Genomic DNA, 27,411 nt, shown 5'->3' on the forward strand with positions numbered 1-27,411 from the left:
AGAGGAAAGTGAAGTTTATAGTAGACCAATAGTCAGCACAATAAAGGTAATCACTCATGGGGCACCAAGCTCTATAGGATAAAACACACTGTGCAGCTTTGATCAAAATTCAATAAATGCCCTTGCTATAGGTGTAGGCCATTTCAGCCTAACTGAAATATCCCAAAGATGGCATCATCTGGTCTTCCCTTGTTGCCAAAACATTGCTAAGACACTCCCAGCTGATTCAGAGAATTGACCACACATGTGGGGGAGTTTGAGAGCTTGCTCCTGTGACAGTAGGGGTGAGCAGTAATAGCTAGGAGTATCTTAGCAACATCCTAGTAGCAAGGCAGGATGCAGTGATACCATCTCTAGGAGCATTTCAGTTAGGCTTCGGAAAGTACGTAAAAGGCCTATACCTATAGCAAGGGCATTATCCAAACTTAGTCAAAGCTGCACAGTTTGCTTTCATCTACAGACACCCCTTACTTGCATAGACAGTTTTTTGTTAAAGGTGAACTTACTCATTAATCTTCTTACAGCTACCATATACAGAGTTATACTGCACGTATATAAGAGGGGGTAATTGGTATAAAGTGTGTCTTTTAATCTGTATGATTTGACTTTACCACCGGAGGATTTTCCTGCTTTACGTTCAGGCCACTTTTTGCAACTGGGCACTGCGCAACTTTAACTGACAATTGCGCGGTCATGCAACCCTGTACCCAAACGAAATTTACGTCCTTTTTTTCCCACAAACAGAGCTTCCTATTGGTTGTATTTGATCACCTCTGTGCTTTTCATTTTTTGCGATATTAATAAAAAAAGAGCGAAAATTTTGCAAAAAAATTGACATTTTCTAATTTGATAGTTAAAAAATGTCCAATATATTAAATTTTTGTCATATATTTAGGCCAAAATGTATTTAGCAACATGTCTTTGACCAAAAAATCCTCAATGAGCGTATTTTTAACTGCTTTAAGACCAGAAGATTTTACCCCATTCCTGACCAGGCTATTTTTTGCGATTCGGCACTGCGTTATTTTAACGGACAATTGCGCGGTCGTGCGATGCTGTACCCAAATTAAATGTATGTCCTTTTTTTCCCCACAAATAGAGCTTTCTTTTGGTGGTATTTGATCACCTGTGCCATTTTTAATTTTTGAAAAAAAGAGCGACAATTTTGAAAAAAAACAATATTTTTTACATTATTATAATATGATATATGATATATATGATATATATATCGTTCCCAAAAAAAATTAAAAAATCAAAATTTTTTAACATTTTAGGCCAATTTGTTTTCTGTTACATATTTTTGGTAAAATAAAATCACAATAAGCGTATTCTGATTGGTTTCCGCAAAAGTTTACTAACTATGGGAAAGATTTGTCATTTTTATTGTTTATTTTTTTTACTAGTAATGGCGGCGATCTGCAATTTTTTTTGCGGGACTGCGACATTGCGGCGGACAGATCGGACCCCTAACTGACATTTTTGACACTTTTGGGGGTACCAGTGACATTACTACAGTAATCAGTACTATAAATATGCACTGAAAAGTGAGAGAACCAATGCGCTACCTGAGGGGTAGGACTGATGAGCAAGACCAATAGTTGATACAAGAAGCGTGAAGTGTAAAATAATAAGAAAAAATATATATAGAATAGAATAAAACAGAAAAAGCAGCCAATTCTATTCGGTGTCTCCACCGTGTAAAATGAGATATAAGTAATCAAAAAATCAGGCGCAAATTCATAAATAGTGCAATAATGATCAATCAAGCAAAAAACGCATGGTGCATAAATAAAAACACATAAGATGCATAAAGAGCAAATAATGGGTAATATATAATCCAATAAGGTAAGTGGTATGTGCACAAGTGAAATAATAATGTCCAAATGGTGATGTAAAATGTTCAGTCCAATAAGGTAAGTGGTAAGTGTACCAGTAAAATAGAATTGTCCAAATGATAAAAGAAGTGCACATATGTCAATAATAAAGTGTCTGAAATGATGATTCCTCAAATAAAACGAATAATAAATGTGATTCCAAAACAATATTGCTAGAAGATATCATGTGTCACTCCTGTGCATAAACGTAAAAAGTGTGATCACCGGCTCTCTTCCCCTGGCCTTACTCCCGCTGTGTCTGAATACAGCAGGAGCGAGCCTCTGGCGTCGCCCGCGCGCCTCCAAGAGGGGGGTGGGATCCAGCGACGTAGGTCTACGTTGCTGGATGACAACGAGCCACTTTGCCGCAGTACCAGCTCAGCGAGCGGTCGGCAAGTGGTTAAAGTGGAACCAAAAAATCCTAAATTTCATATATGATGCCGGCTATTACTACCACAGCAATACAGCATTTTTTTTCTTCAGAATCCCCCCCCCCCCCTGTAACAAGTCCATTACCAGCTGAACCTGAGAGTAGATCCATTATTTTTCAAACCCTTTGACAGCATAAAGCAGATTTACAACTCCTGCAGCCCCTCCCTAAACATCTACCTGCTGCCCTTGTCACTGCCCCTGGGTTCTCCCCAATCCATGTTGTACCCCTAAACTTGGTTGCAGAGGAAGAGGAAACATTTGCTCCTGTAGCTGTCTGTTGGAAGCTGCGAGAAAGTTGTCAGGTGCTGTGCATTTTGTTATACAATTTCATTGTACTTTATTTACAAATTAGAAAAAAATGAGTTTAGTATCATTTTCAGCTTTAATTTTTTTTATCCTTTATATAAAGTTAGTTTAAAACTAAATGTTAATCTCATTGCAAGCTGCATCAGCATTATGGTTACACTTGTATCTGTATGACTAGATGTCCAGAGCACCCCATCCCCCTTACATCAGAAGTCAAGAACCCCCCCCCCCCCACACACACACACACTCCCTTTCATTGCAGTGCATCCCCCCTTACCTTGTGCTGATGCCGGGAAGAAGTTGGGGGCAGAGCTGGGATGCAGAAAGTACAAGGTCTGGAGAAGGACCAGATAAGGGCAGGAATTAGCTGCTGAAATCTGCTGAATGCTGAGTATGGGGGGGGGCAAAGGTGAGGGGGTGCTGCGCCTGCACAGCGAGGCGCAGGATCTGTAGTAGCAGTTCTTTTCTCCTCTCTGCTGCTGACTGCTGAGACACGGTGGGGGAGGAGGCAAGAGCGGTGCTTCAGCTGCAGGAGAGGTGTGAGGGCCACATAACATGGCCTGGTGGGCCAGATTTGGCCCACAGCTCTTTTGATTGACACATGTGCCATAGCAGTTAAGTTTCACATTAACAGTTATTGGTCCATGAGTTTGGTTCATTGGTGACAGGTGGTGAGGTGCCTGGCTACTGACATGAAATACTGAACTGTCAGGCAAAAATGTATTCCATGAACAGACACAGGTGGGGGCAGGCAACGTTCAGGCACAGTCATAAAATAAGCAGAAGGTCATGGCAGTCTAAGGTGTCACAACCAATTAAAATAGATTCCTTTAAATGAAAAACACCATTAATATTGACAGACTAATGTGAACACACATGGAGAGTGGAGAATGATCTCATATGTAGATTTAAAACACTTTACTAGAACTGAAAAGATGTTTTGTCTACTTTCGTAAAACATCTAAAACAATAAAGAGAGAATGGAAATAAAGACATCTCCTTGGACTGAATAACAAATGCGTTGCACTGTATAGGCCGTGGAGGACAAGTCTAGCTATATTCAGTTGTATACTAGGAGAGGTAAAAGAAGATGTGATTAATCTTTGACCAAAAAGAAAAATGGGATTTTATAAAATATATATATGTACTGTACATTTTAATAATGTTTGAATAAAAATTCTTTGTTTTCCATACTAGCTTTTTGGATGATCTTTGCTTTGCCCATGCAGGGTAAATCAACAGGTTCATCTACATTATGCATATACTTGTATTCTTCTTGCTTCCCCACTGTTTTGTGTAGCCTCCAGGAGAAAATGAAAAGCTCTGTGTAAGCTAAGGCCCCTTTCACACATACGGTCCGTTCAGTTCATCAGTTCAGTCACGTTAAAATGTATCCGTTTTCCATCCGTTTTCCATCCATTTTTCATCCGTTTTCCATCCATTTTTCATCCGTTTTTTATCCGTTTTTCGTCAGTTGTCATCCGTTTTTCATCAGTTGTTATCCGTTTTTCATCCATTTTTCGTCAGTTGTTATCTGTTTTTCATCCGTTGTCATTCGTTTTTCATCCGTTGTCATCCGTTTTTCATCCGTTGTCATCCTTTTTCATCCGTTGTCATCAGTTTTTCATCCGTTGTCATCCGTTTTTCATCCGATCTGTTTTTTTGACGGATGAAAAATAGGGCATTCATCCGTTCAAAAAAATGGACATTGACGGAAGCAGATGAAAATGGATGTTAACTGATTATCATCCGTTGTCATCCGTTTTTACATAGAGATACATTGATGTCCGTTTTTCATCCGTCAACGGATGGATGAAAAACGGACAAACGGACAGCGTGTGTGCAAGGGGCCTTATAGTCAATGGAGTCACAGGTATAGACTTTCCTGTGACTGGCTCATTTAGAGAGTCCCAGACCTCCTTTGTCCTTAAGCCCATGGTGCTGAATTGGGTAGTAGTTGAGTAAAGGTAAAGCGACTATGTGCTGCTGGGGATGGAAGGTGGGGGAAAAAAAGCACACTAGTTGATTTCACCTGAATAGGCAATGTGCAGATTTTCTTTAATTTATAAACCATCACAAAAAAAAGAATTTGCAAAATGTTTATGCCCCATTAGATTGTAAGCTATTCTGAGCAGGGCCCTCTTAATCCTCTTGTATTTTATTGTATTGTATATGTACTGTCTCCCTCTAATATTGTAAAGCGCTGCGTAAGCTGCTGGCGCTATAGAAATTCTTATTAATAATAATAATAATAATAATAATAATGCAAAATGAACGCACTGTACAAAACATGCAACAGATATTCCAACATAATTAGTGTCATGTTTATGTAGCACCCTACAGATAGGTGCTAGGTAAAACCATTGTGGGCCTTGTCTGGTTAACAGCAGGGCTGTGATTTATCTAGCCAGGGTGTCAGGGCTTCCAGATGTGCCTGCTGAGGGGAGAAGTATCCCCACTGGCTCCTGTGAGAGGCTTCTCATAGGGCAGTGTGGGAAGCCCAATCAGGGGACACATCCCAGCTTGTAACTACCCCAGAAAGCAGATTATGCTGCATGGGATTGTGGGAGTGGGGGGAAGTTTGGGGGGAAGTGCTTGGCACTGTGTCTTTGGCGGCTGCCTGTGTCTTTGGCGGCTGCCTCTCCACCTGTCTGAGGAAGGTGGATGTCTCGGGGTGTCGCCTGAGAGTCCAGAGAGTGCAGAGTTGAGCTGAGGGGGATCCGGTGTGCCGAGAGCCTGCGGAGAGAGAGAGAGGTCCAATCCCAGGAAAGCTTACACAGGTCGTGAGTACCGAGGATTGCCCCTGGGGGTCTGCCTAGAGTCAGAGGGGACAACTCCGGTAGAGGTTCGGGGATCCAAGGTCAGCTAGCTGTAAAGGGGGTACCTAGGTTGAGGACCCTGAAATATAAAGTGGGTACATAGTCAGTGGACCCTGAAGAGTTTAAGGAGCAAAGGGGGCACCTGAAGTCTGGGCCCTGAATTGTGTTGCGTGTGCCAGTTATATTGTTAGCTATTTGGAGTTCTACAAAATACTACCTCAAGCTGTGCCAGGCGGGGGAAAAGTATTCAAAGACTTACACAGTGAAGCAGTGTCAGGAGTTCTACAGTTCTCAGTCTTGGATCTACTGGACTATAGGTCAGGGATCCAACACTTCCTCTGTTGTACAGAGTGTTCTCAGAGTCAGTGAGCGTTGGCTGGCGCTGGCTAGCGTCAAGGAAGCGCCACCGGGCATTTTTCCATGATCAAAGTCCCAATTGTAATTTGTTCAAGCCGAGAAGAGTATCTCACTCATTCCCTTCTCCCATCCCCTTAATTTATAATAAAAACCACAAACAAAGATGCCGGAGTTGTCACTGCTTCAATTGTCACTCCTGGGGACTCAGCTCACATGGGCTGGAGAGGATTCCTGTACTAATGGCAGACCCGCATCAGGCCACAGGTCTGGAAAGCTTGCTACATTTATAATGTAAAGGGTAGCAGCCAGATTTTCTATATGTTTATTTTATTAAGGGTAGGCTCTGCTACAGCCTTGACTACTGCTGTGTTTACAGCTGCCAACTACATACAGTATCTCACAAAAGTGAGTACACCCCTCACATTTTTGTAAATATTTTATTATATCTTTTCATGTGACAACACTGAAGAAATAACACTTTGCTACAAAGCAAAGTAGTGAGTGTACAGCTTGTATAACAGTGTACATTTGCTGTCCCCCTTAAAATAGCTCAACACACAGCCATTAATGTCTAAACCGCTGGTAACAAAAGTGAGTACACCCCTAAGGGACAATGTCCTAATTGGGCCCAAAGTGTTAATATTATGTGTGGCCACCATTATTTTCCAGCACTGCTTTAACCCTCTTAGGCATGCAGTTCACCAGAGCTTCATAGGTTGCCACTAGAGTCCTCTTCTACTTCTCCATGACGACATCATGGAGCTGGTGGATGTTAGAGACCTTGCGTTCCTCCACCTTCCGTTTGAGGATGCCCCACAGATGCTCAATAGGGTTTAGGTCTGGAGACATGCTTGTCCAGTCCATCACCTTTACCCTCAGCCTATTAATACTGAAGTAATACTGTTACAACATAACGTGGAGCCTAAGGTAAATAGTACATGGGACTCAAATCTGATATTTTATTGCACATTGCACACATATCCTAAATGTCTTCTGGTCAGGTTAATATGGACACCTTGGCTGATGGATTACCACAAAGCCCAGTCCACTGCCACATGCACAGATGTCACAAGGGTGGAATGTATCCTAAATATACAACCTTCTATTCTCTGTTTTGCTTCTGGTTCAAGGGTTCTTCTGCAGTACCAGCTATCCTTAAGATTACCTTGCCTGATTGGATCCAAAGCTTCTTCCCCTTGCTTTAACACTAGTGGTTGTAACTTACTACTGTTTATATAGAAATTTTACTTAATCACTGTCTTCCATAGGGAAAAGAACATTTCTTGAGCATAGTTTACATTTAACTTCCAGAAAACAGAAAAGTAAGTAAAAGGAAATGAATTATTAATTCAAAACTAAACCACAAGTCTGAACGCTGGCTCCCAGACTGAGAAGGGTTATGAACCTCCGCTCTAGACTGACAATAAAACCTGCTATAAAAGCCTTGACATGGCTGACACTAACTTGCAAAGCAAGAAACACAGAAGGGGGATGCTTTAGTCTGCTTTTTCTCAACACGGTTTATAAAAAAAACATTAATAAAAATGATGAATTTTCCAATTCTGCTATGGCTTTGATTTAAAGACTTGCAAAGAGCTTCTCCAGTTAGTCTCATTAATTTCCTTTTACTAAATAAACAGTAATGAAGGGTGAAAACATCAGCATCCCCCCGCCCCCAAAATGTAAATAGCATCTGTCAGAGGGAATTATATACAATCTATTTTATTTTTGAATGTAGCTATCTTTGTTCTGGTAACTTAATTTTTATGATTTATATTGTTAGTGTACATATGACTCACATACATTAATGAGAACATCACGATAAATATTATTGTTGGATTCCATATTAATGATAGCATAAAATAACAAGCAGCTGTTTGGGGTAAATTAACATAAACTGGTTTTCCATCAGCTTTCAGCTTTCCTCCAGTGCAATTATGTCTTCAATCCAGTAGAAAGGGAGAGGAGAAACCCAGGAAAGCACAGTGATCATTTGTATCTATAGAGAGCTGCAGTAGGAGGGGGTACAGAGGCGATGTCCCAAAGCAGGATCCCCCAACACTGACATCTTCAGTGATATGGTGAACATTCACTTACTTTGCTTAGCCATGCAGGTCCTTTAACACTCTACATAATGAGGCTGATTCAAAGAAGTTGAGAATCTTCACGTAAATTATGTGACTATTCGCCTCAACTATCCATACGTGCTATATAACAAAAAGTGCAGCGCTATCAAATATGGATTATGAAGATGATATAGAGGAGAGCAGTCCACAGGTGCAAATTATGGTGAAGCATGCACAAGATATAAACATTCAGTGCTCTTCAATGTGCTGGTAATCCTCCACCCAGTCTCATTAGCCTCTCCCCTCACACTTAGCCCCTGTGTCACCAGATGGGCTAGTAAGACATAAACTTTCTCCAAGGATATCACCAATATAGATCAGATCAGTATTCCTCTTCATCAGAAAATAAGGCTCACAGGTAACAGATCACAGGTCCATAAAGGGGGTCACAGGTCCATAGGAAAACAAAGGTCCGGACATAGTGCATTACCGCAATAAATTACTTTATTGAACATAGCATAAAATCATAAAAATTACCCTGTAAAGCACTATACAAGTGCATGTGATGAGCAGATTGTATTACACACAGCGGTCTCGACCGCAATGGATGGCGGGTGACGTCACCGGCCCCTCCCCCTTCGTACGCGTTACGTCCCACTGTGCGGGACTTCATCCATACGTGCTGTTGACACTGTTTATTGTGTAAAGATTCTTAAAGTAGAACTATAGGCAAAACTTTTTTTTTTTTCATTTAGGATAGAGCAAGGGAGGGTTAGAATGCCTGTCAGATGTATTTATTTTTTTGCCATATCTGTCCTATTGTGGAGATTTTCCTTCACTTTCTGTCCCATAGCCAAACAGGAAGTGAGAGGAAATCCCTGCAAATTAAGGGAATTCCTTGGGGACCTCCAGGTCACCAGAACTAGTGTCCCCATTGGAAGATTTTCACTCTGTTACTTTCCTGGGTACATATCCAAATTTTAGGATTTTCTTTTACTTTGACTTTCAATGACATTGGTAAACAGGACACATAGGGGTTTATTTACTAAAGCTAGAGAGGGCATAATTAGTCATAATTCTGCACCGAAAGCAATCAGCTTTCAGATTGTAGTGCCAAAGCCTAATTGAACAAGCTAAGGTTCACAGCTGATGGTTTCTATGAAGAAATATAACTTATTTTGCCCTCTCTAGCCTTCGTAAATAAACCCCATAGAGAGGGTGAATCTCTTTAATGGGGTCACAGACAACAATTAAAACTAATAGGGGTTCTAATCCCTCTATCCAAAACTAAAAAAAAAAGTTTTGCCTTTAGTTATACTTTGACTCTTTTAGCAAATCAGCGGAATAGGTCTACTTCGTCCATTAAGTGATCCCACTGATTCAAATTGTATGGAATGATTTCCGATATGGGTGTTAGTGAACGTTACAAAAGTTGGCCACATTAAAGGTAAAGTCATGGCAGGCAGATGATGGCAGGCAGATGATTTTCCCAATAATGAGATGCCACGATCCCCTTTGCTTTCTGGTAGAGAGCTACCTTTTAACAAACATCCTTAAAGAAAAAACGGTGCCAAGAGAAATACATTGCATGCCACTGCGTTGAAAATGCCTTCACTGACCTGGAACAAGTATACAGATCAGTAGTTCTGACTCCGGTTGATGCATGCTTGTTCTGGGGTCAGTGACTCAGAAAGTACACAAGCTGCTTGATTGGCATGACAGTCAAACAACAAGGTCAGCAATAACAGCCTCCATGTTTCTGTCATCACAGGTATACTTTATTGGCAGCAGATGGCCTGAGCAATCTTAAATGCATTCAAGCACCAGATAAATGCTGCTCTGCCTCAGAACCCTTTATCTCGCAAATAAATGCTGCAGCTTCAATAAACATGAAGTTGTACAAATTATCTAATATTTTATGAGTATCAACAACATGACACAACAAACACAAGAAAACAACACATAATAAAATGAGCACGTTATCCTTACCACAATATCTAATGATAGATTACTCAGTTTGCTGCAACTGTGCCAAATGAAACCTGGGGTAGTCACTAAACATCTTTGCTACTTTGCAAGTACTAACAGGAACTACTGTATACAGTAAACCCAAGATTTTTGATTTAATGCAAATTCTTAAATCATATCATAAATGATCAGTGCATCATATCTGCCTTGTATCATTCTATAGGCGATCATTTTTAATACATGTATTGAAGCTGTTCTTTCTGAATTGTCACTATCTCATTATGTGGTATTGATTACACTGTTCTTGCCACTGCAAAGCTGAAGTACAAAGACTTTATATACTATATATAGAGTTAGGCAGGCAGCAATCAGTATACACAATGCTATCAATGCTACCTGTTTAGCAATACACACAGAAAATGGAAGAAGCAGGAGCAACATAGGAAAATACATCACTGGGTTCCCAAGGACCAGAAATGCCATTTGGACCCCTGTGATAAAGAGTTCCAACTATGGCTACAGGCTCTCTGTGCTTATGAATGCTGAGCAGAGATGGATTATTGAGACAGCTGGACCAAAAAGCATACCGGCTCCCCCCACACAATTGCTTCAAATTGTTTCCTTAAACATTTCGCTCTCTGCTAATGTACAGAATTTAAGGTGGTACTCACAGTTTAGGCTTGGAAGGCACTGGTGGAGGCTCTTTGGTGGGTGAAGCCAATGTACTAGGTGAGGTGGGATTGGAATATATGCTATCTTGATTGCTGCTAACTCCATTGAAACTATTATTACTGTGTACACCATTGGTTTTCCGTTCCAAAGTATTTAGTTGCAGATTACTTCTTTCTAAGGTTGGTTTTGACGCCAGATTGCTGGGCTGAAAACACTCCAGAGTTTTCTTTGATGGCATTTCAAGGCCACTACTTTTAGCTGCTATAGCAGAAGGAGACAAATTCTTCTGGAAATCATAACCACTAATCTCTCCACTTGACACATCGCTTCTGGTCCGCTCATTATTTGCTGTGAGAGAGAAAACAAAGAGCCCAAGGTAAAAATATGATTCACCTTAAAACAACATGGACGCATTCCAGAACCTTTTTCTGTGTTCCAGTAATAGGACAATCATTGTGCCAAACACGTTGCTAAAAAATAGAAAGTTTTCCTTTCCAGTCTGTTTGTCATGTAACAGGTAATGTCTATCCTAAAATTTTTACTATCACATTTTGACAAATTCTGTGAATGCATAGAGGTAAATTGATCCCTGTGAAGAGAATATGTTATAAAGCAAAATATCTAGGTGAGAAACCATAGAAGATGCCTGCCAATCTGAATCTAACAAGAATATTGTATTTATAGACTTTTTGGACTGTTTAAAGCAAATACCAGCTGGCTTTACTCTCCTAAGGTCAAACCATGCTCTTATTTGCAGTCCCACTAAAGTTGAAATCACAAGTAGTCTTCTATTCCATTTCACGCAGATCAGAAATTATACCACATTCCCTTCTTCAAGATGCTAAGAAAAGAGATATGCCAATCCACTTAGAAAACAAAGTATTACAATTTTAAAAGAAACCATATTCCGAGGCTGAATTACTAACAGATTTGAGAATTTTCACGCAACATAATTAGTGAAGATTTAATTCAATTATCCAATCCAATGTAAAAAAAAAAAAAAAAAATCTCTGGTTACTTACCTTTTTGAGACATATTGCTGCCATCATTTTCAAAATTACTTTATTTTTTTCTTAAAATTGTATATTTTCTCAGTTTAAACATTTGATATATTTCTGTGGTGAATAAAATATGGGTTTATGAGATGTGCAAATGATTGAATCCTGTTTTTATGTAGATTTTACACACCGACCTAACTTGTTTGGAATTGGGTTTGTATTTCATCTGCACATGACTGGAAAAATGTAATGATTATTCACACAATTTATTGTGTAATGCCTCATACACACGCAACGATTATCGGCTGACCGATCAGGCGTCTTTTGTCCAGTGTTGTTGTGTTGGTTGAAATGTGCTCTAGACTGCACACGAATTTTCTCGGCCAACAAAAACCAACTTCAGAAGTGATGTCGTGTGCTGGTTTACTTTCCGTGTGTTTTTTCTTCTCTGAGCATGCCCAGTCTTGCTCATCAGATTTTTGTCTGCCGAAATCTTTACTGACTGACGGAAAATCGGCCGTTCTGTTGACGGCCAACAAAAATTTTATAGCCTGCACACCAGATTTTGTTCGGCCGAAAAGTCGGAGTCGGTTGTCGAAAGCATCATACTAACAAGCCAAAAATCGGCCGATCGGACATTGACCGAAAATTCACGGCCAACTATCGATGCATGTGTACGAGGCATAAACAACCTGGAATCCTTTAGTAAGTCAGCCTCATTGTAAACTAGAATCATTCCTTTACGACAACACTACCACTTGTACACCCTAACAGAAAAGTAGACATATATAAACTATTCCTTTCCACATAAAAATGTAAATGAGCATGACAAGATCAGCGTAGAGGATGGATTAACCATGGATGATATGCAGCACAGCACTTAGTGCACAAATTGTAAATAAACCTACCACATGTGTTATCTCGTCCATATTTTACACTTTCCGTTATTTATTTTTTTTCCAGATTAGTTTTTCTCTTAGTGTAGCATTACAGTTGCATGTGCAGGTTTCCATATTTAAAGAGAAATATCAGCCATAAAAATGTTTTAATAAATAATATAAAAATACCAGAACTACCACACTGTAATATGTAAAGATACAGGGTGTCCCAAAAAATGTATACATGCATTGAATTATTATAAAGTCAGTATTTATTACCATACAGTTCACTTAAAAAAAATAAATAAATGTACTTTTCTATACTTAACACCCGATTTAATTAACGGACACAATAGCATTTATTGGGCACATCTGAATCCACACTTTATAGAGGAGCATCATGTTAATTTTAGTGATCGACCGATATCGTTTTTTTAATGCCGATACCGATATTTTGGTCATCGGATATCGGTATCGGCCGATATTTTCGGACATGTAAAAAACATTTTTTTTTTCTAAAGGTACTCCTTGTGGAGGGATCTGGGGGTCTAAAAGACCCCAAACCCCTCCTCGGCACTGAAAAGCATTCAAAACGCCAAGTCTGGCTGTTTTGAATGCTGTCAGTTTTTTTGAATTTGACGCCGAGTACCCGGAAGTGATGTTATGACATCACTTCCAGGTTTTTTACATGGAGACTGGCGCATGCGCACTTGCTGCAGGGATACTAGCTTTCACTGGGACATATCTTCATGCTACACCGGGTCTTCTCTTCGGTGGCGGTGGTGGAGGTAGGATGCCCGGGTCTCCCGGTGGGATGGGAGACCCGGGTGAGCCGTGGAAGGCGGTGGGAGGAGGGAGACGTCCCCTCCCGCTCCTTGTAATGACAGCCGAGTGGCTTCTGAACCGCATCGGTTGTCATTACAAGACTGTCGGCTATGGACACCGGTACCGGGGTGATGCCTCTAGCTGCAGGCATCTCTCAGGTACAAGCACTTTCCTGGAATATCAGCAATATCGGTAACCTCAGGGGCCGATTCCGATATATCAGGGAAAGTGCATATCGGCCCCCGATATATCGGTGTTGCCGATAATCGGTCGATCTCCAGTTAATTTACCGGGAGTGAAGGTGTGGGTTGTCAGCGCATGGATTGTCAGTATGGATGGACCATTCTTTTTTTATGGTAGTGTAACTCGTGCCGTTTACTGAAACTTGCTGCTGAAAACTGTCATGCCACATATTTATGAACATTTCGAAGGATTAGAACATGTTAGAAGGACAAGATGGGATGCCCATTGTGATGTAAGGGCCTATCTTGATGAGAATCTACCAAACAGATAGATTGGGCGAAGAGGTTCAGTTGAATACTCTCCGCATTCATCAGACCTCACTCCACACTTCTTTTTATGGGGATTTCTAAAAGATAAAGTTTTGACACAAAAGCGGCAACTGTTCAGCAATGCATGGACCACAATGGTCATCTGTGTGAGAATAGACATTAAGAATAAAAAAAAGTATTTTAAAATTTGAAAGTGAACTGTATGGTAATAAGTATTGATTTCATAATCATTCAGATTGTGTATTCATTTTTTGGGACACATTACATTTTAACGTGACCTTATATGCAGTGTATGCTCCATATTGTTAGGCATATTACAGTGATTTTGGAGTAGAAGGCCAGAATCTTTTTTACTGCTGTACATGTTGCCGTTCCATATTTGCCCTCACTTCCTCTCTGGTGAAACTGTTCTCTATATGACAGTAAGTAAGGGGAAATCTCTTTAATGGAGCCCCAGATAGTGGTAAAAATCAAATGGGGTTTCTACTGTTTCTTTATTGTATCCAAATCTAAAAAAGAAAAACATACACTTTAACTAACTAAACTATAAAAAAGGAGATTTGCATTACAAGAATCCACTTTTATTATCTACAGCCATGGAACCAACCATTCCAGAACAATACTCTAGGTAAAAAAAAAAAAAAAACAACATTTAAAAAATGACATTCTGCAGTGGACTTGTGGTCAGCTTCATTTTAGCCCTTCACACTACAATCCATCCTTGACAAGGAAAGACATAATCAGTAATACTTTCTGTTCTACCTCATTACTTTTGTGTATTTGACATAAACAATTTTGTTGCAGCAGAGATCTTGATGGATGATACCTTGATGGATGAAGCATTAACATAAATAAAACAGACAGGGATATCACTGTCAGGAAGCCATAGCAGACATCACACCAATGACATACCAGAAAGCACGGTGAGCTGCGCACTACAGGTCACTGATCCATAGTCATTTCTTGCTGTGCAAGTGAAGGTTCCTGCATCTTCTGGGAAGGTCTCAGCAATCACCAGAGTGCAGATCTCCTCTGGACCAAACAGAAAGCACAAGTTAATACTATATTATATTACTAAATAATTTAGCTGCAGCTAAATACGAAATGCAAGACTAGAACTTTTCACAATATCACAACTAGGCAATAACCACTTTGGCTACATACAATAATTAAACCTCAAAAACTGATTATGCTGAGCTCCATGACGAATGGCTAGGCTACTGTCAGACAAGAAAAGATAATAAATTGTGTTATCACTGTATTATCATCTGTGTAGAATTAAGAAAGTAACCCCCCCCCCCCTAAAAAAAATGCACTTTTTTTTAGTTATTTTTTTATTGCACAAATGACATAATATGTTTCTTCTGCAATAAACTCCTATTAATTTCCTACTCATTAAAATGCTAATTAGAATGTATGCGCATGCACTGCTCAATGTACATTCTCGGCATGCCTCGGTGCCAGGGTCAATCACCTTCATATATAAATCTGTACCTGCACTGCATTTCAACATGCCCTAAAATGAAAGTGTTTGCGTTGACTTCAGTCACAAAAACCTTAAAAACCAGGGGGAAAAGTGATGGGAAATCCAAAGTCCTTCAGAGAACCTGCACCAGTAACAACTGTTTAAGATGAAATCTCCCCTTACTTTTGAGAGATCTTCTCTTATTTCATGCTGCATCTCCAGGTAACCAATATTAATAATAAATAATAATGATAAAATTATTCATTATCTCCTTACTTTATTAAAACTAAGATTTGGCTTAAAATACACTATACATACAGTGGGGATCAATAGTTTGGGCACCCCAGGTGAAAATTTATATTAATGTGCATAAAGAAGCCAAGGAAAGATGGAAAAATCTCCAAAAGGCATCAAATTACAGATTAGACATTCTTAAAATGTCAACAAAAGTTAGATTTTATTTCCATCATTTACACTTTCAAAATAACAGAAAACAAAAAGATGGTGTCTGCAAAAGTTTGGGCACCCTGCAGAGTTAATATCTTGTACTGCCCCCTTTGGCAAGTATCACAGCTTGTAAACGCTTTTTGTAGCCAGCCAAGAGTCTTTCAATTCTTGTTTGAAGTATCTTTGCCCAGAGGTATTTTGCCCATTCTTCCTTACAAAAGTCTTCCAGTTCTTTGAGATTTCTGGGCTGTCTGTCACGCACTGCTTTTTTAAGGTCTATCCATAGATTTTCAATTATTTTGAGGTCAGGAGATTGTGAAGGCAATGGCAAAACCTTCAGTTTACGCCTCTTGATGTAATCCCCCATGGATTTTGAGGTGTGTTTAGGATCATTATCCATTTGTAGAAGCAATCCTCTCTTTAACTTCAGCTTTTTCACAGATGGCATCAAGTTACCATCCAAAATTTGCTGAAATGTTATTGAATCCATTTTTCCTTATACTCATGAGATGTTCCCTGTGCCACTGGCTGCAATACAACCCCAAAGCATGATTGATCCACCCCCATGCTTAACAGTTGGACAGAGGTTCTTTTCATTGAATTCTGTGCCCCTTCTTCTCCAAACGTACCTTTGCTTATTCCGGCCAAAGGGTTCAATTTTAACCTCATCGGTTCACAGAACTTGTTTCCAAAATGCATCAGGCTTGTCTATATGTTCATTTGCAAAGTTCAAACGCTGATTTTTGTGGTGAGGACTTAGAAGAGGTTTTCTTCTGATGACTCTTTCATGAAGACCATATTTGTACAAGTATCTCTTTATAGTGGAATAGTGTACCACAACTCCAGTGTCTGCCAGATCTTTCTGGAGGGATTGTGCAGTCAAACATGGGTTTTGAATTGTTTTTCTCACAATCCTGCGAGCTGTTCTGTCTGATATTTTTCTTGGTCTTCCAGATCTTGCTTTAACTTTCACTGTTCCTGATGACTGCCATTTCTTAATTACATTCCGAACAGAGGATATTGACATCTGAAAATGCTTTGCTATCTTCTTATAGCCTTTTCCAGCTTTGTGAGCGTCAACTATTTTCAGTTTCAGTTTTCTAGACAACTGCTTAGAAGATCCCATGGTGCTGATTGTTGGGGCAAGGTCAGATGAGTCTGGGCATTTAAAACCTTTGAGATTGACATCACCTGGTCTTCCCAGACGATGATTGAGAACAATCCATGACACTGGCAGGTCTCAGCCTTGCAAAGGGGGCAGTGCATGCTATAAATTCTGCAGGGTGCCCAAACTTTTGCAGATGCCATTTTTTTGTAATTTTGAAAGTGTCAGTGATGGAAATAAAATCTAACTTTTGTTGACATATTATAGGAATGTCTAATCTGTAATTTGATGCCTTTTGGAGATTTTTCCATCTTTCCTTGGCTTCTTTATGCACATTAATAACATTTTTACCTGGGGTGCCCAAACTTTCGATCCCCACTGTATTAGAGGGTAGTATGTGTGATATGGGTTTATTTCTTTGGGGGTTACATTTAAGGATTCAGGTGTTGGAGTATAATTTTTAAGGGATTTTCATCTGTGTAGGATGTGCCCACAAAAAGAGACATGCAGAGGTCAAAGGACTTGTCACCGGTATTACCTCTGCTCTCTAAAGACTGATGATGGTTATCTTGTGATTAAAGGAGCAAAAGTTAAGCTGTCGGGTTCAAAGGAATGTATAAAGAAGCAGGGATAAACTACTTTGTGGGTCCTCAGGTAGAGCTTCCTCTCCAGCAAGAATAGTAAGAAGCACAGTGACATCACCAACCTCTCACTCCAAATTTTATGAGAGTAGCAGACAGGGGCAGCAGTGCCTTAATGATCTCACACAGCAGATATACAGCTTTAAGGTTAAAGGGACAGGGGCTGCACTGCTATTTGTCAAGATACATTTTATCCAAGTTGTTAATTTTTTAGGGTACTGCTTAGGTAAAATTACCATTTCTAGATGTTCTCTATAACAATGCAAGTCTTTCCTTTTTGAGTTCAGGCAATTAAGCGGTCTATTTATAAAGGTTCCCAGTTTTTCCACAATTTTCTGATTGGATTCAACTGGAAAAATGTGAGAATCCCTGCAGAAAATTGTGTGAAAACCTTCATGAATAGCTACTATCTGTAAGCTTAAGGTTAGGGCTCATTGCATATGAGTTCACTGCATATGAGGGTTAGGGTTAAGTTTTATAAAACTTATTTCTGTCTCTAAAGAGGGACAGACATGAGTAGAATTTGACATGTTCTCTTTTTTAAGCATCATTAAAGTTTTTAACACATGTGTGGTATGTCATTTCTTTTCCAGAACTGCCAGTGCTATGCCTCTGACACCAAAATGCAAACTACAGCACTCACACAGTAAAGCGTGTCTTACTTGGATCATACGAGCTTTACTTGCCTAATCTGTTGTATGATAGGCATGTACTTCTGGTAAGTGCATTGCCTGAGTGTGATGAAGGGAGAACTTTGGTGGAATTTTGGAGTGCTTTGAACAGTCACACAATACAGGAAATTTGGGGCCAAAACACCATTGGATTTTTTTCGGGTAGATTTACTAAAACTGGTGCACTCAGAATCTGGTGCAGCTGTGCATAGTAGCCAATCAGCTTCTAACCTCAGCTTATTCAATTAAGCTTTGCCAATAAAACCTGGAAGCTGATTGGTTTCTATGCAGACGTGAGCCTGATTTTGCACTCTCCATCTTTAGTAAATAAACCCCTCTGTGTCTGTACAATGATTTGTATTGAACTATTATTGATATTGGTATTATTCAAAGTTAGTTTATTTTTGGATTTGTTGATATATGTTTTTGAAATAATTTAAACGCTGTATTTATTGATTTTTTTTAATTACTTGTATATTACTTGTCAACCACCAATAGTTTAATGTTTACTTAGTACCAGCAGTGCATACCAATAATAGGTGCACTGACATCTCGGTGCCAGACTCTCTAACCCACTCTATCCAAACTACATTTATAAATCCAAAATCCAGACAACTCTGAAAAATGGAGATGTTGATAGACAGACAGATATCTCTGTCTGATATAAGCCTGAACTCCAAGTCATGTTCTGCCAAATGACAACATTTGGTACTTTTCAAGCTTTCTTCTTCTCCATGGAAGAGTGTTGGATCAGGCCCATAATGTTTTACCTGTATAATAACATTTTACCTCTAAGCAGCTGTATTTGCCATTAATAATTTCCCCTTGTTTAACATTTTGCTGATGAATTCACTATTTGTCTGGCTACATATTTATTTTCCTGGCATACATACTGAGTTCCAAAACAACCCTATAAATTATTTTACTTAAATTATATGTTCATTTCCTTCTTATTGCAGTCCACTTAAGCCTAATTTTTCCTTTTTATTCCACTGTTCATTTTCCTGTATGAGTCAAATTTGTAAGAGGGAGGAAATGGACCAACACAGTGTCAGTATTCTGAGGAAAATATAGAGAAGTTATTAGGGACATGCATAAACTGGTCTGGCTGATTCGCTTAGCATAAAATATTACCTTCTGTTCCCTCAAATTTCACAAAGTAGTGTCTAAGTATTTATTTGGCAAAAAGAGCAATAACCCTCAAGACCCAATCACATTTCCCTTTTTATCAGCTCAGAGGGACCCGATTTACGAAAGTATGTTACTGTATGGTTTATATGGGTTTCTAAGAATTGTACAATCCCTTTTGCCCTAATACAGTGGTCTCCAAACTGTGGCCTGGGGGGCCGGATGCGGCCCTTTGCTAGCTTTTTCTCACCCTTATGGCAGTATTTAATTCACTGACACCAACAAAGGGGCATAGTTTCTCCCAATGCCACCAACAATGGGCCCAATGACACCAATGATGGAGGATCATTCCTGCCAATGATACCAAGATGGGGCACAGTTCCTCCTAATGACGTCAACAATGGAGCACAATTTCTTTCACTGACACCAAAGATGGGTCATTACTTACTCCAACTGATATGGGACATTTTCCACTTTTAATGGCCACAGTCTGGCCCCCCTAAAGTCTGAAGGATAGTAAACTGCCCTTTGTACAGAAATTTTGGAGACCCCTGCTCTAATAAATAAGGTCAATGTTACATGCAAAGTCTATCTTTTCCAAAAAAAAAAAAAAAAGTTCTGGCCACCAAATATAACTGACCAAAAACATATTAACTATAATGATTTTGGGCCAATTTTATATATTTATTTATTTGTAAGTATACAATTTTTTAAACAGATTTCTTGCCTAATTTAGTATTTTTTCCATAAAACCTTTGTTTTAAGTAGTTCAGTTCTAGGGACACCCATAACAATGTTTTTGAGTTTTTTAAAGTGAGGGCACAGCAGCAAACTCTATACAGTTCCATACAGGGAGGAAAAATGTGCCAATGCTCAGCTGTGTGAGTAATTTAAAGCGTAACTAAATCCAAAAACAAAAGTTTAATATGTTGCAGCTTACCAGTCTTTAGATGTAGTGAGTACATTCATTTTCTGTTATTATTTTTTCCCTCTGCTGTATACTGGTGATCTGACCAGTGAAACACAGGCTGTCCAAGTAAGGCTCCTCTATCCACGGAGTAGCAACGGAGATCCCTCTTGGACAGCAGCACTGTAGAGGTTAATGTTAGGCTGGCCATACACAGTTTGAATCTCGGGTGGTTCAGCAGGAACCGGCAAAGATTCAAACAGTTAATGGGCAGGCTGAATGTACCAAGCTGATCGATCAATTAACTTGGGTACAACCAGCCTGCCAGATTCCCTTGCGATTATCGCAAGGGACTGCTATAGCCGCTAGCAATAATTACTGTCTTCTCCAGGACCTTTTCCTCTGCCAACACCAACCAACACCAATATAAGACAATGGCCCAGCAATCCCTGTCAACACTGTCTGTGTTGATGGGGTAATCATGGAAACTTCTTTCCTGCAACAATTCGCACCATGTATGGCCAGCCTAGGTAAGACTAGTAGATTTAGATGGACTACATAAGTGACTAACAAAATGAAAACTTAAAGTGGGGTACGTACTAGTAGAAAATCTGACAAAAATTCCCATCCGAGGTAAAATCGTACGATTTCTGGCTAGTGTGTACACAACTTTCTGCAACCGACGCCGACATTTTCAACGAAAAAAAACAGGACAAACACCAAAATTGTTATCGTCCGTCCCCAGCACGACCAATTTTCGTTTTAATGTGTATGCAATACGTCCACGAAAAATCAAATACAAAAGACCGCGCATGATCTGAAGTTGCTGACGACCCGGAAGTCTAGGAACAAACAAAATAAAAAATCGGACGAGAAATTTCGTGAACATTATGCACTGTCAACTAAAAACGGTTATGGCCGCTGAGCATGAGAGGAGGATATTTCGTCCAATTCTCATCAAGTGTGTACGAGCCTTAACACAGCTAGGCAATTAAAGAAACATTTTTTATCTTATGAGATAAAGGTTGTAACTGAAGGAATAAAAAGCTGACCAACTAAGCACTCTTCACTGTTAAATGGTTTGTCTCAATCCTATAACCTCCACTTTAGCTGTACAGCTTGGTCTGGTAAAGAAAGTTGAATATATACTGTATAGACATATATATTGTGTATATATATATATATATATATATATATATATATACACAGTGCCTTGCGAAAGTATTCGGCCCCCTTGAACTTTGCGACCTTTTGCCACATTTCAGGCTTCAAACATAAAGATATAAAACTGTAATTTTGTGATGAATCAACAACAAGTGGGACACAATCATGAAGTGGACCGAAATTTATTGGATATTTCAAACTTTGTTAACAAATAAAAAACTGAAAAATTGGGCGTGCAAAATTATTCAGCCCCTTTACTTTCAGTGCAGCAAACTCTCTCCAGAAGTTCAGTGAGGATCTTTGAATGATCCAATGTTGATCTAAATGACTAATGATGATAAATAGAATCCACCTGTGTGTAATCAAGTCTCCGTACAAATGCACCTGCACTGTGATAGTCTCAGAGGTCCGTTTAAAGCGCAGAGAGCATCATGAAGAACAAGGAACACACCAGGCAGGTCCGAGATACTGTTGTGGAGAAGTTTAAAGCCGGATTTGGATACAAAAAGATTTCCAAAGCTTTAAACATCCCAAGGAGCACTGTGCAAGCGATAATATTGAAATGGAAGGAGTATCAGACCACTGCAAATCTACGAAGACCTGGCCGTCCCTCTAAACTTTCAGCTCATACAAGGAGAAGACTGATCAGTGATGAAGCCAAGAGGCCCATGATCACTCTGGATGAACTGCAGAGATCTACAGCTGAGGTGGGAGACTCTGTCCATAGGACAACAATCAGTCGTATACTGCACAAATCTGGCCTTTATGGAAGAGTGGCAAGAAGAAAGCCATTTCTTAAAGATATCCATAAAAAGTGTCATTTAAAGTTTGCCACAAGCCACCTGGGAGACACACCAAACATGTGGAAGAAAGTGCTCTGGTCAGATGAAACCAAAATCGAACTTTTTGGCAACAATGCAAAACGTTATGTTTAGCGTAAAAGCAACACAGCTCATCACCCTGAACACACCATCCCCACTGTCAAACATGGTGGTGGCAGCATCATGGTTTGGGCCTGCTTTTCTTCAGCAGGGACAGGGAAGATGGTTAAAATTGATGGGAAGATGGATGGAGCCAAATACAGGACCATTCTGGAAGAAAACCTGATGGAGTCTGCAAAAGACCTGAGACTGGGACAGAGATTTGTCTTCCAACAAGACAATGATCCAAAACATAAAGCAAAATCTACAATGGAATGGTTCACAAATAAACATATCCAGGTGTTAGAATGGCCAAGTCAAACTCTAGACCTGAATCCAATCGAGAATCTGTGGAAAGAACTGAAAACTGCTGTTCACAAATGCTCTCCATCCAACCTCACTGAGCTTGAGCTGTTTTGCAAGGAGGAATGGGCAAAAATTTCAGTCTCTCGATGTGCAAAACTGATAGAGACATACCCCAAGTGACTTACAGCTGTAATCGCAGCAAAAGGTGGTGCTACAAAGTATTAACTTAAGGGGGCTGAATAATTTTGCACGCCCAATTTTTCAGTTTTTTATTTGTTAAAAAAGTTTGAAATATCCAATAAATTTCGTTCCACTTCATGATTGTGTCCCACTTGTTGTTGATTCTTCACAAAAAATTACAATTTTATAAGCCGAATACTTTCGAAAGGCACTGTATATATACATCCTACTTTTTTAAATGTGCTATTAGTAAGTGTTAGCTTTTCAGTTCTGTAAATAGTGTACTTTCCCAAAAAAATATTTTAAAAAATCATATTTAACTATTAAAATGAAATACATTTAAATGTTTCTTTAGATTTTTTGGTCCTAAAGCATAATAAATAAAGAAGCTATCTACAAAACCACTATAGATTCTCCTAATGTTCTAAACCACATATATCTTCAAATTAAAGCACACAGAATACTCATCCCCAAGATGTGAATTGTCCTCACTACAAGTAGCACACAGCAGGAACATAAAATAATCTAGATTTAGCACACTACCTCAAAGATTATGAGGTAAAAACAAGAATAAGAAGAACTTGAAAGATCACAATTAGACAATATAAAGGTGATGCTTAGACAATGCACAGCATTAGTGGCTACAAGTAATTATCCAGAGGCTGGAAAATGATTTAATACAAACTCCTATTACATGAGACTTGTGATTTTCATAGGATGAAAATTGTTCTCTCCAAAGATACAGACTAATACCTCAGATAAATATGAGGGATATCCAGCACAGAAGTCACCTATTGGTTAGGCTGGATACTTTCAACCAACAGGCATATTTTTCTTTGTTAATGCAAAGAAAACAGTTGGTTATAGTAGGTGTACAAGGAGAAAAAAAAAAAGCATTCATAATTGAATATTTACCTGCTTTTTCAGTTTCAGTGGGGATTTGTCGCACAATTATTACGGGTTATTTATAACGGGCCAGTAAATTGGACAAGGCTGTTCATTCATAAAATCCCTAATTTATTTCCCTTAACCGGTCCCATCAAAAAACAGCACATAAACACCACAAGCAAGATATTACACTATAAAAGTCAGAGCACTCCAGGGAAAACTTGCATACAAAATAAACACAACTAAAGTTTTTGTCAAGCTTCAGCTCTATAATTCAAATGTAACAGTGCTACCTGGCTCACTACTGCAATGTCTCCTGATTTGCATGGTTTTTCAATTATCTGAGATCTAATGTTTCCATGCATACCATCCATGCTACACAATGAGAACTCTTCCTCTGGGAATGCACACATGTCATATAATATTTGAAATGAACAGTGTTCCAGGTTATCAAAGCGTCCGGGTTCAATATCAGTTTTCACTGACTCAACACGATGAGCAAATCATATGCCTGAATACTTTGAAAACGAATCAGCGTCTCAAACTTTCGAAAAATACATTGGACACAAGACACTTGTATATCCCACTCCTCTGTCTTCAGCATCCACTATAGCTGGCCAGTGTTGTTTACAATCTGTCACTATGCGTCTTAATGACAAAGTGCAGTACACTCAAGGGCTTTCCAAGGTTCAGTAGTAGGAAAGACCTCATGCACATACCTAACTCCAGAAAGTCAAAAAATGTGGGTCTGCCTTCCCAACCATGGAGATACATTTATGTAACTAACCAAAGAAAAGACATACATTTTCAACTTCTAGGCTTTTGAAGTAATAAATCCCAGGGACCACACAGAAAGTAAGGGGAATCTCCGCAGTAGTAATATAGAAAAACTGACAAAAGTTCTAACCCTTTCCACTCTACTAAACAAATGTTTTATTTCTATCTGTTATTTCTATTATTTCTATATGTTAACATATTTCCCTAACTTCCTACAATGGAAGCCAATAAGAGAGTGAGGGGCAATTTCCCCAACTGGGCTGCAGATAGCAACAAACATCTATGAGAATTTCCAATCCTTCCCCACTCGGGTGTTTGGCTTAGGAAGGGTCACGCAATGACCACACACATCAATCCTCTGGATTGATTTCCAAGCTGATTTTTACTGGATGGGTGGCAAACTCTGCTACCCAAATTATGTCTAGAGTATAATATGGAACTGCTCGGTTTGCACTCATATATATATATATATATATATAGCAAATGAATCATAATTGGCATCCATCTGTTGCCATATGGGGTTTAGGCGTAATCTCTCATACCGTGTTGTGAGGATGAGGGGTTTATGTATAAAACTCCATCAGTAATTGTAAATATATTTATTAATGAAAGTAGTAAAGGTACCCATTTTTGATTGCAAACTCATACTTGGGAATTTTAGTGTAGATAGATTTGCGTGAGCCAGACGGACTGGTTTTTAGTAATTAATTAATCCAGGGTAACACATTCCTTTGAAAGGCCAGCTGGCTATTTACATATAAATACCTACGGACAGTATCAACCCGTGTTTACATCCTGGAAGTGAGACTTTCTGGAGCCAGGACACATCTTGCATATCTTAAGTAGCCATTTCAGAGCTACTCCACAGTGAGGAGTAAACGAACCCCCCCCCCCAACAGAAAAGGAGTGGTTAGAACGAGGCGTAACTATGGGAGGGGGAAATGGTCCAATCTGGGAAGAGATACGCCCACAGGAAGTGACAAGCAAGATAGCTGAACCAATGAGAATGGCCCTATACAAGGCTATGGGATATGGGTCTATATTAGGTTCGGTGAGACAGGGTGACTTCCTGTTTGGCATGGGAGAGCGAGAGCCATCACTAGAGGTAATTATGGAGTAAGGATTAAGGGTACATTGTATATTTTACTTGTGTCGGTCATAGTGTGTGTGTATGAGTCTATGAGGATATTATACATTTTGTAGTATGTACAATAGTTATATTGTTGTAAATTATGTAGAATTGGCAAACCTTATACAAATAAATAATTGTTGTGTTAAAGTTTTCACACAGTCATAGAACTCTCATTATTAACCCAAATATTGTCTGAGATTAACTCTCAGATATATTTTTGGTAACATAATTGGCAACCATGAAGCATTGATCAGTCTGAAAATGTTTGATACAGCAAATACTAAGATTTGTGTAAGGTTATAGAGCTGGGTTTAAACTGAGGCAGTTTCCCGGTAGTCCAAGATTTGTGTAAGGTTATAGAGCTGGGTTTAAACTGAGGCAGTTTTCCGGTAGTCTGAAGGCCACAACAATTAATCTAGGAAAAACAATGAAAAATTGTTTTAGTGGGTATTAGGAAAGATACACCACAGAGTTTTTTTTAAGAAAAAAATTTCCCATAATTATGGTTAAATATGTCAGATTAACTTTTACATACCGGTCAATGTAATTGGGAGGATATATCTTTAACGGGAAAATTTTGTTTTTATTGTTTGTTTTGTTCCGTGTAAGCTTACCAAGCATTTCTTGCGGTTGCTACATGAATTAAGTTGTTATTTGAAAACCACCGAAAGGGTGTCGTTTTCACAACACGGTATGAGAGATACGCCTAAACCCCATATGGCAACACATCCCAAATTAATTAAAAAAAACAGGGAAACAAATCCTATAAGAGGATTTTCCCAGAGAAAACGGGGGAAGAGGGGATGTTTGAGATGCCTGATAATCGGGTTTTCATAAGAATTTTATAAAATATGTGAAGCAAGAGATGTACATAAAAACATAAACTTTATTACAAAATAACACAAGGCAGTCTTTAACAGACTAGCACATACAATGGTTATAAAAAAAAACACATCAATTTCTAAAAAAAGAAACCTATCAGTACGTGGTCAGACATGGACATGAAAAGGTAGGTATCACATTGCACATAATTGAAAGTACGGAGTGACGTGATGTCAGGCCCCGGAATTCCAACGCGTTTCAACTTAAACAAAGTACATTTTAACTTTAAATTTTTTTTTTTTCTGGATATGGCTCTTTAGTTAGCCATACCCGGGCTTTTTTTTATAAGGACCCGAAAATGGTCTTTATAACGTTATTCAAGGACTTGGAAGTTCCTTGGCCTTGTGAGGACTTTTTCTTGATTTTTCCTTTGACTTTTATCATTAGGCTCTGACCAAACAAAAACAGGTATGTGATGCATTATGAGAAAAGTCCTTATTTATTATTTTTCCCTTTTGTTATATAACATACATATATATATATATATACCTTGCTGTAATTAAATATTTTTGTTTTTGATTATATTTTTGTATTTTGATTTTCTACTTTTTATTGTCTTTTTTATATTGTATTTTTTTTTATTATTTTTTGATTCTTCATTTTTTGATGATTTTTTATTTTTTTTTATTATTTATTATTGTTTTTAGTTTTATTTATTTTTATTTATTTTTTAATATATGTATATATTTTTCTATTTGCCTTGGGAACATCTCATTTGGTTTTCTCCTTGCTATATTTCTCTCTTTTGTTCCCTACTTTCCCTCTTTGCCCCCGCCAGGTTGCTCCTGTTCGGTTTTCCTCTGTCCTTTGTGGTTCCCAGGTATGAACCGCCATCCTGGTATGCCCCCGGGCCAGTCGGATCACACAATATACACAGTACATATTTGGTAGATTCAGGATGTATATGTGGGTGGACCACATATACATGTAAGTCTTGCACCTAACTGCATTGATATTGTAGATGTTTTGTATGTATGATGTGGATTACTTATTTGTTCTCTATACTGTATATACAGATGTGTGCTAAAGGAGTTACGGACCAATATACCCCCTGAAGAAGACTTTGTTTAAATTGAAGTGCGCTGGGGTTC

The 27,411-nt window shown here is 38.9% G+C and overlaps 1 protein-coding gene across 2 annotated transcripts in view; it reads right to left on the reverse strand.

The window, feature by feature from the left end:
- The window catches only part of PALLD (palladin, cytoskeletal associated protein), a 505,650-nt gene that overhangs the window by 209,758 nt on the left and 268,481 nt on the right, over positions 1-27,411 (reverse strand). For both annotated transcript variants that reach the window (XM_082252316.1, XM_082252317.1), the window contains 2 exons: positions 14,620-14,739; positions 10,494-10,842 (listed from right to left, as the gene is read on the reverse strand). In XM_082252316.1, the coding sequence (XP_082108442.1) occupies positions 10,494-10,842; positions 14,620-14,739 (469 nt within the window). The remainder of the gene's footprint in view (positions 1-10,493; positions 10,843-14,619; positions 14,740-27,411) is intronic.

Source organism: Pelophylax lessonae (genome assembly GCF_965119305.1).
Source record: "Pelophylax lessonae genome assembly, chromosome: 1".
Lineage (NCBI taxonomy): Eukaryota > Metazoa > Chordata > Amphibia > Anura > Ranidae > Pelophylax > Pelophylax lessonae.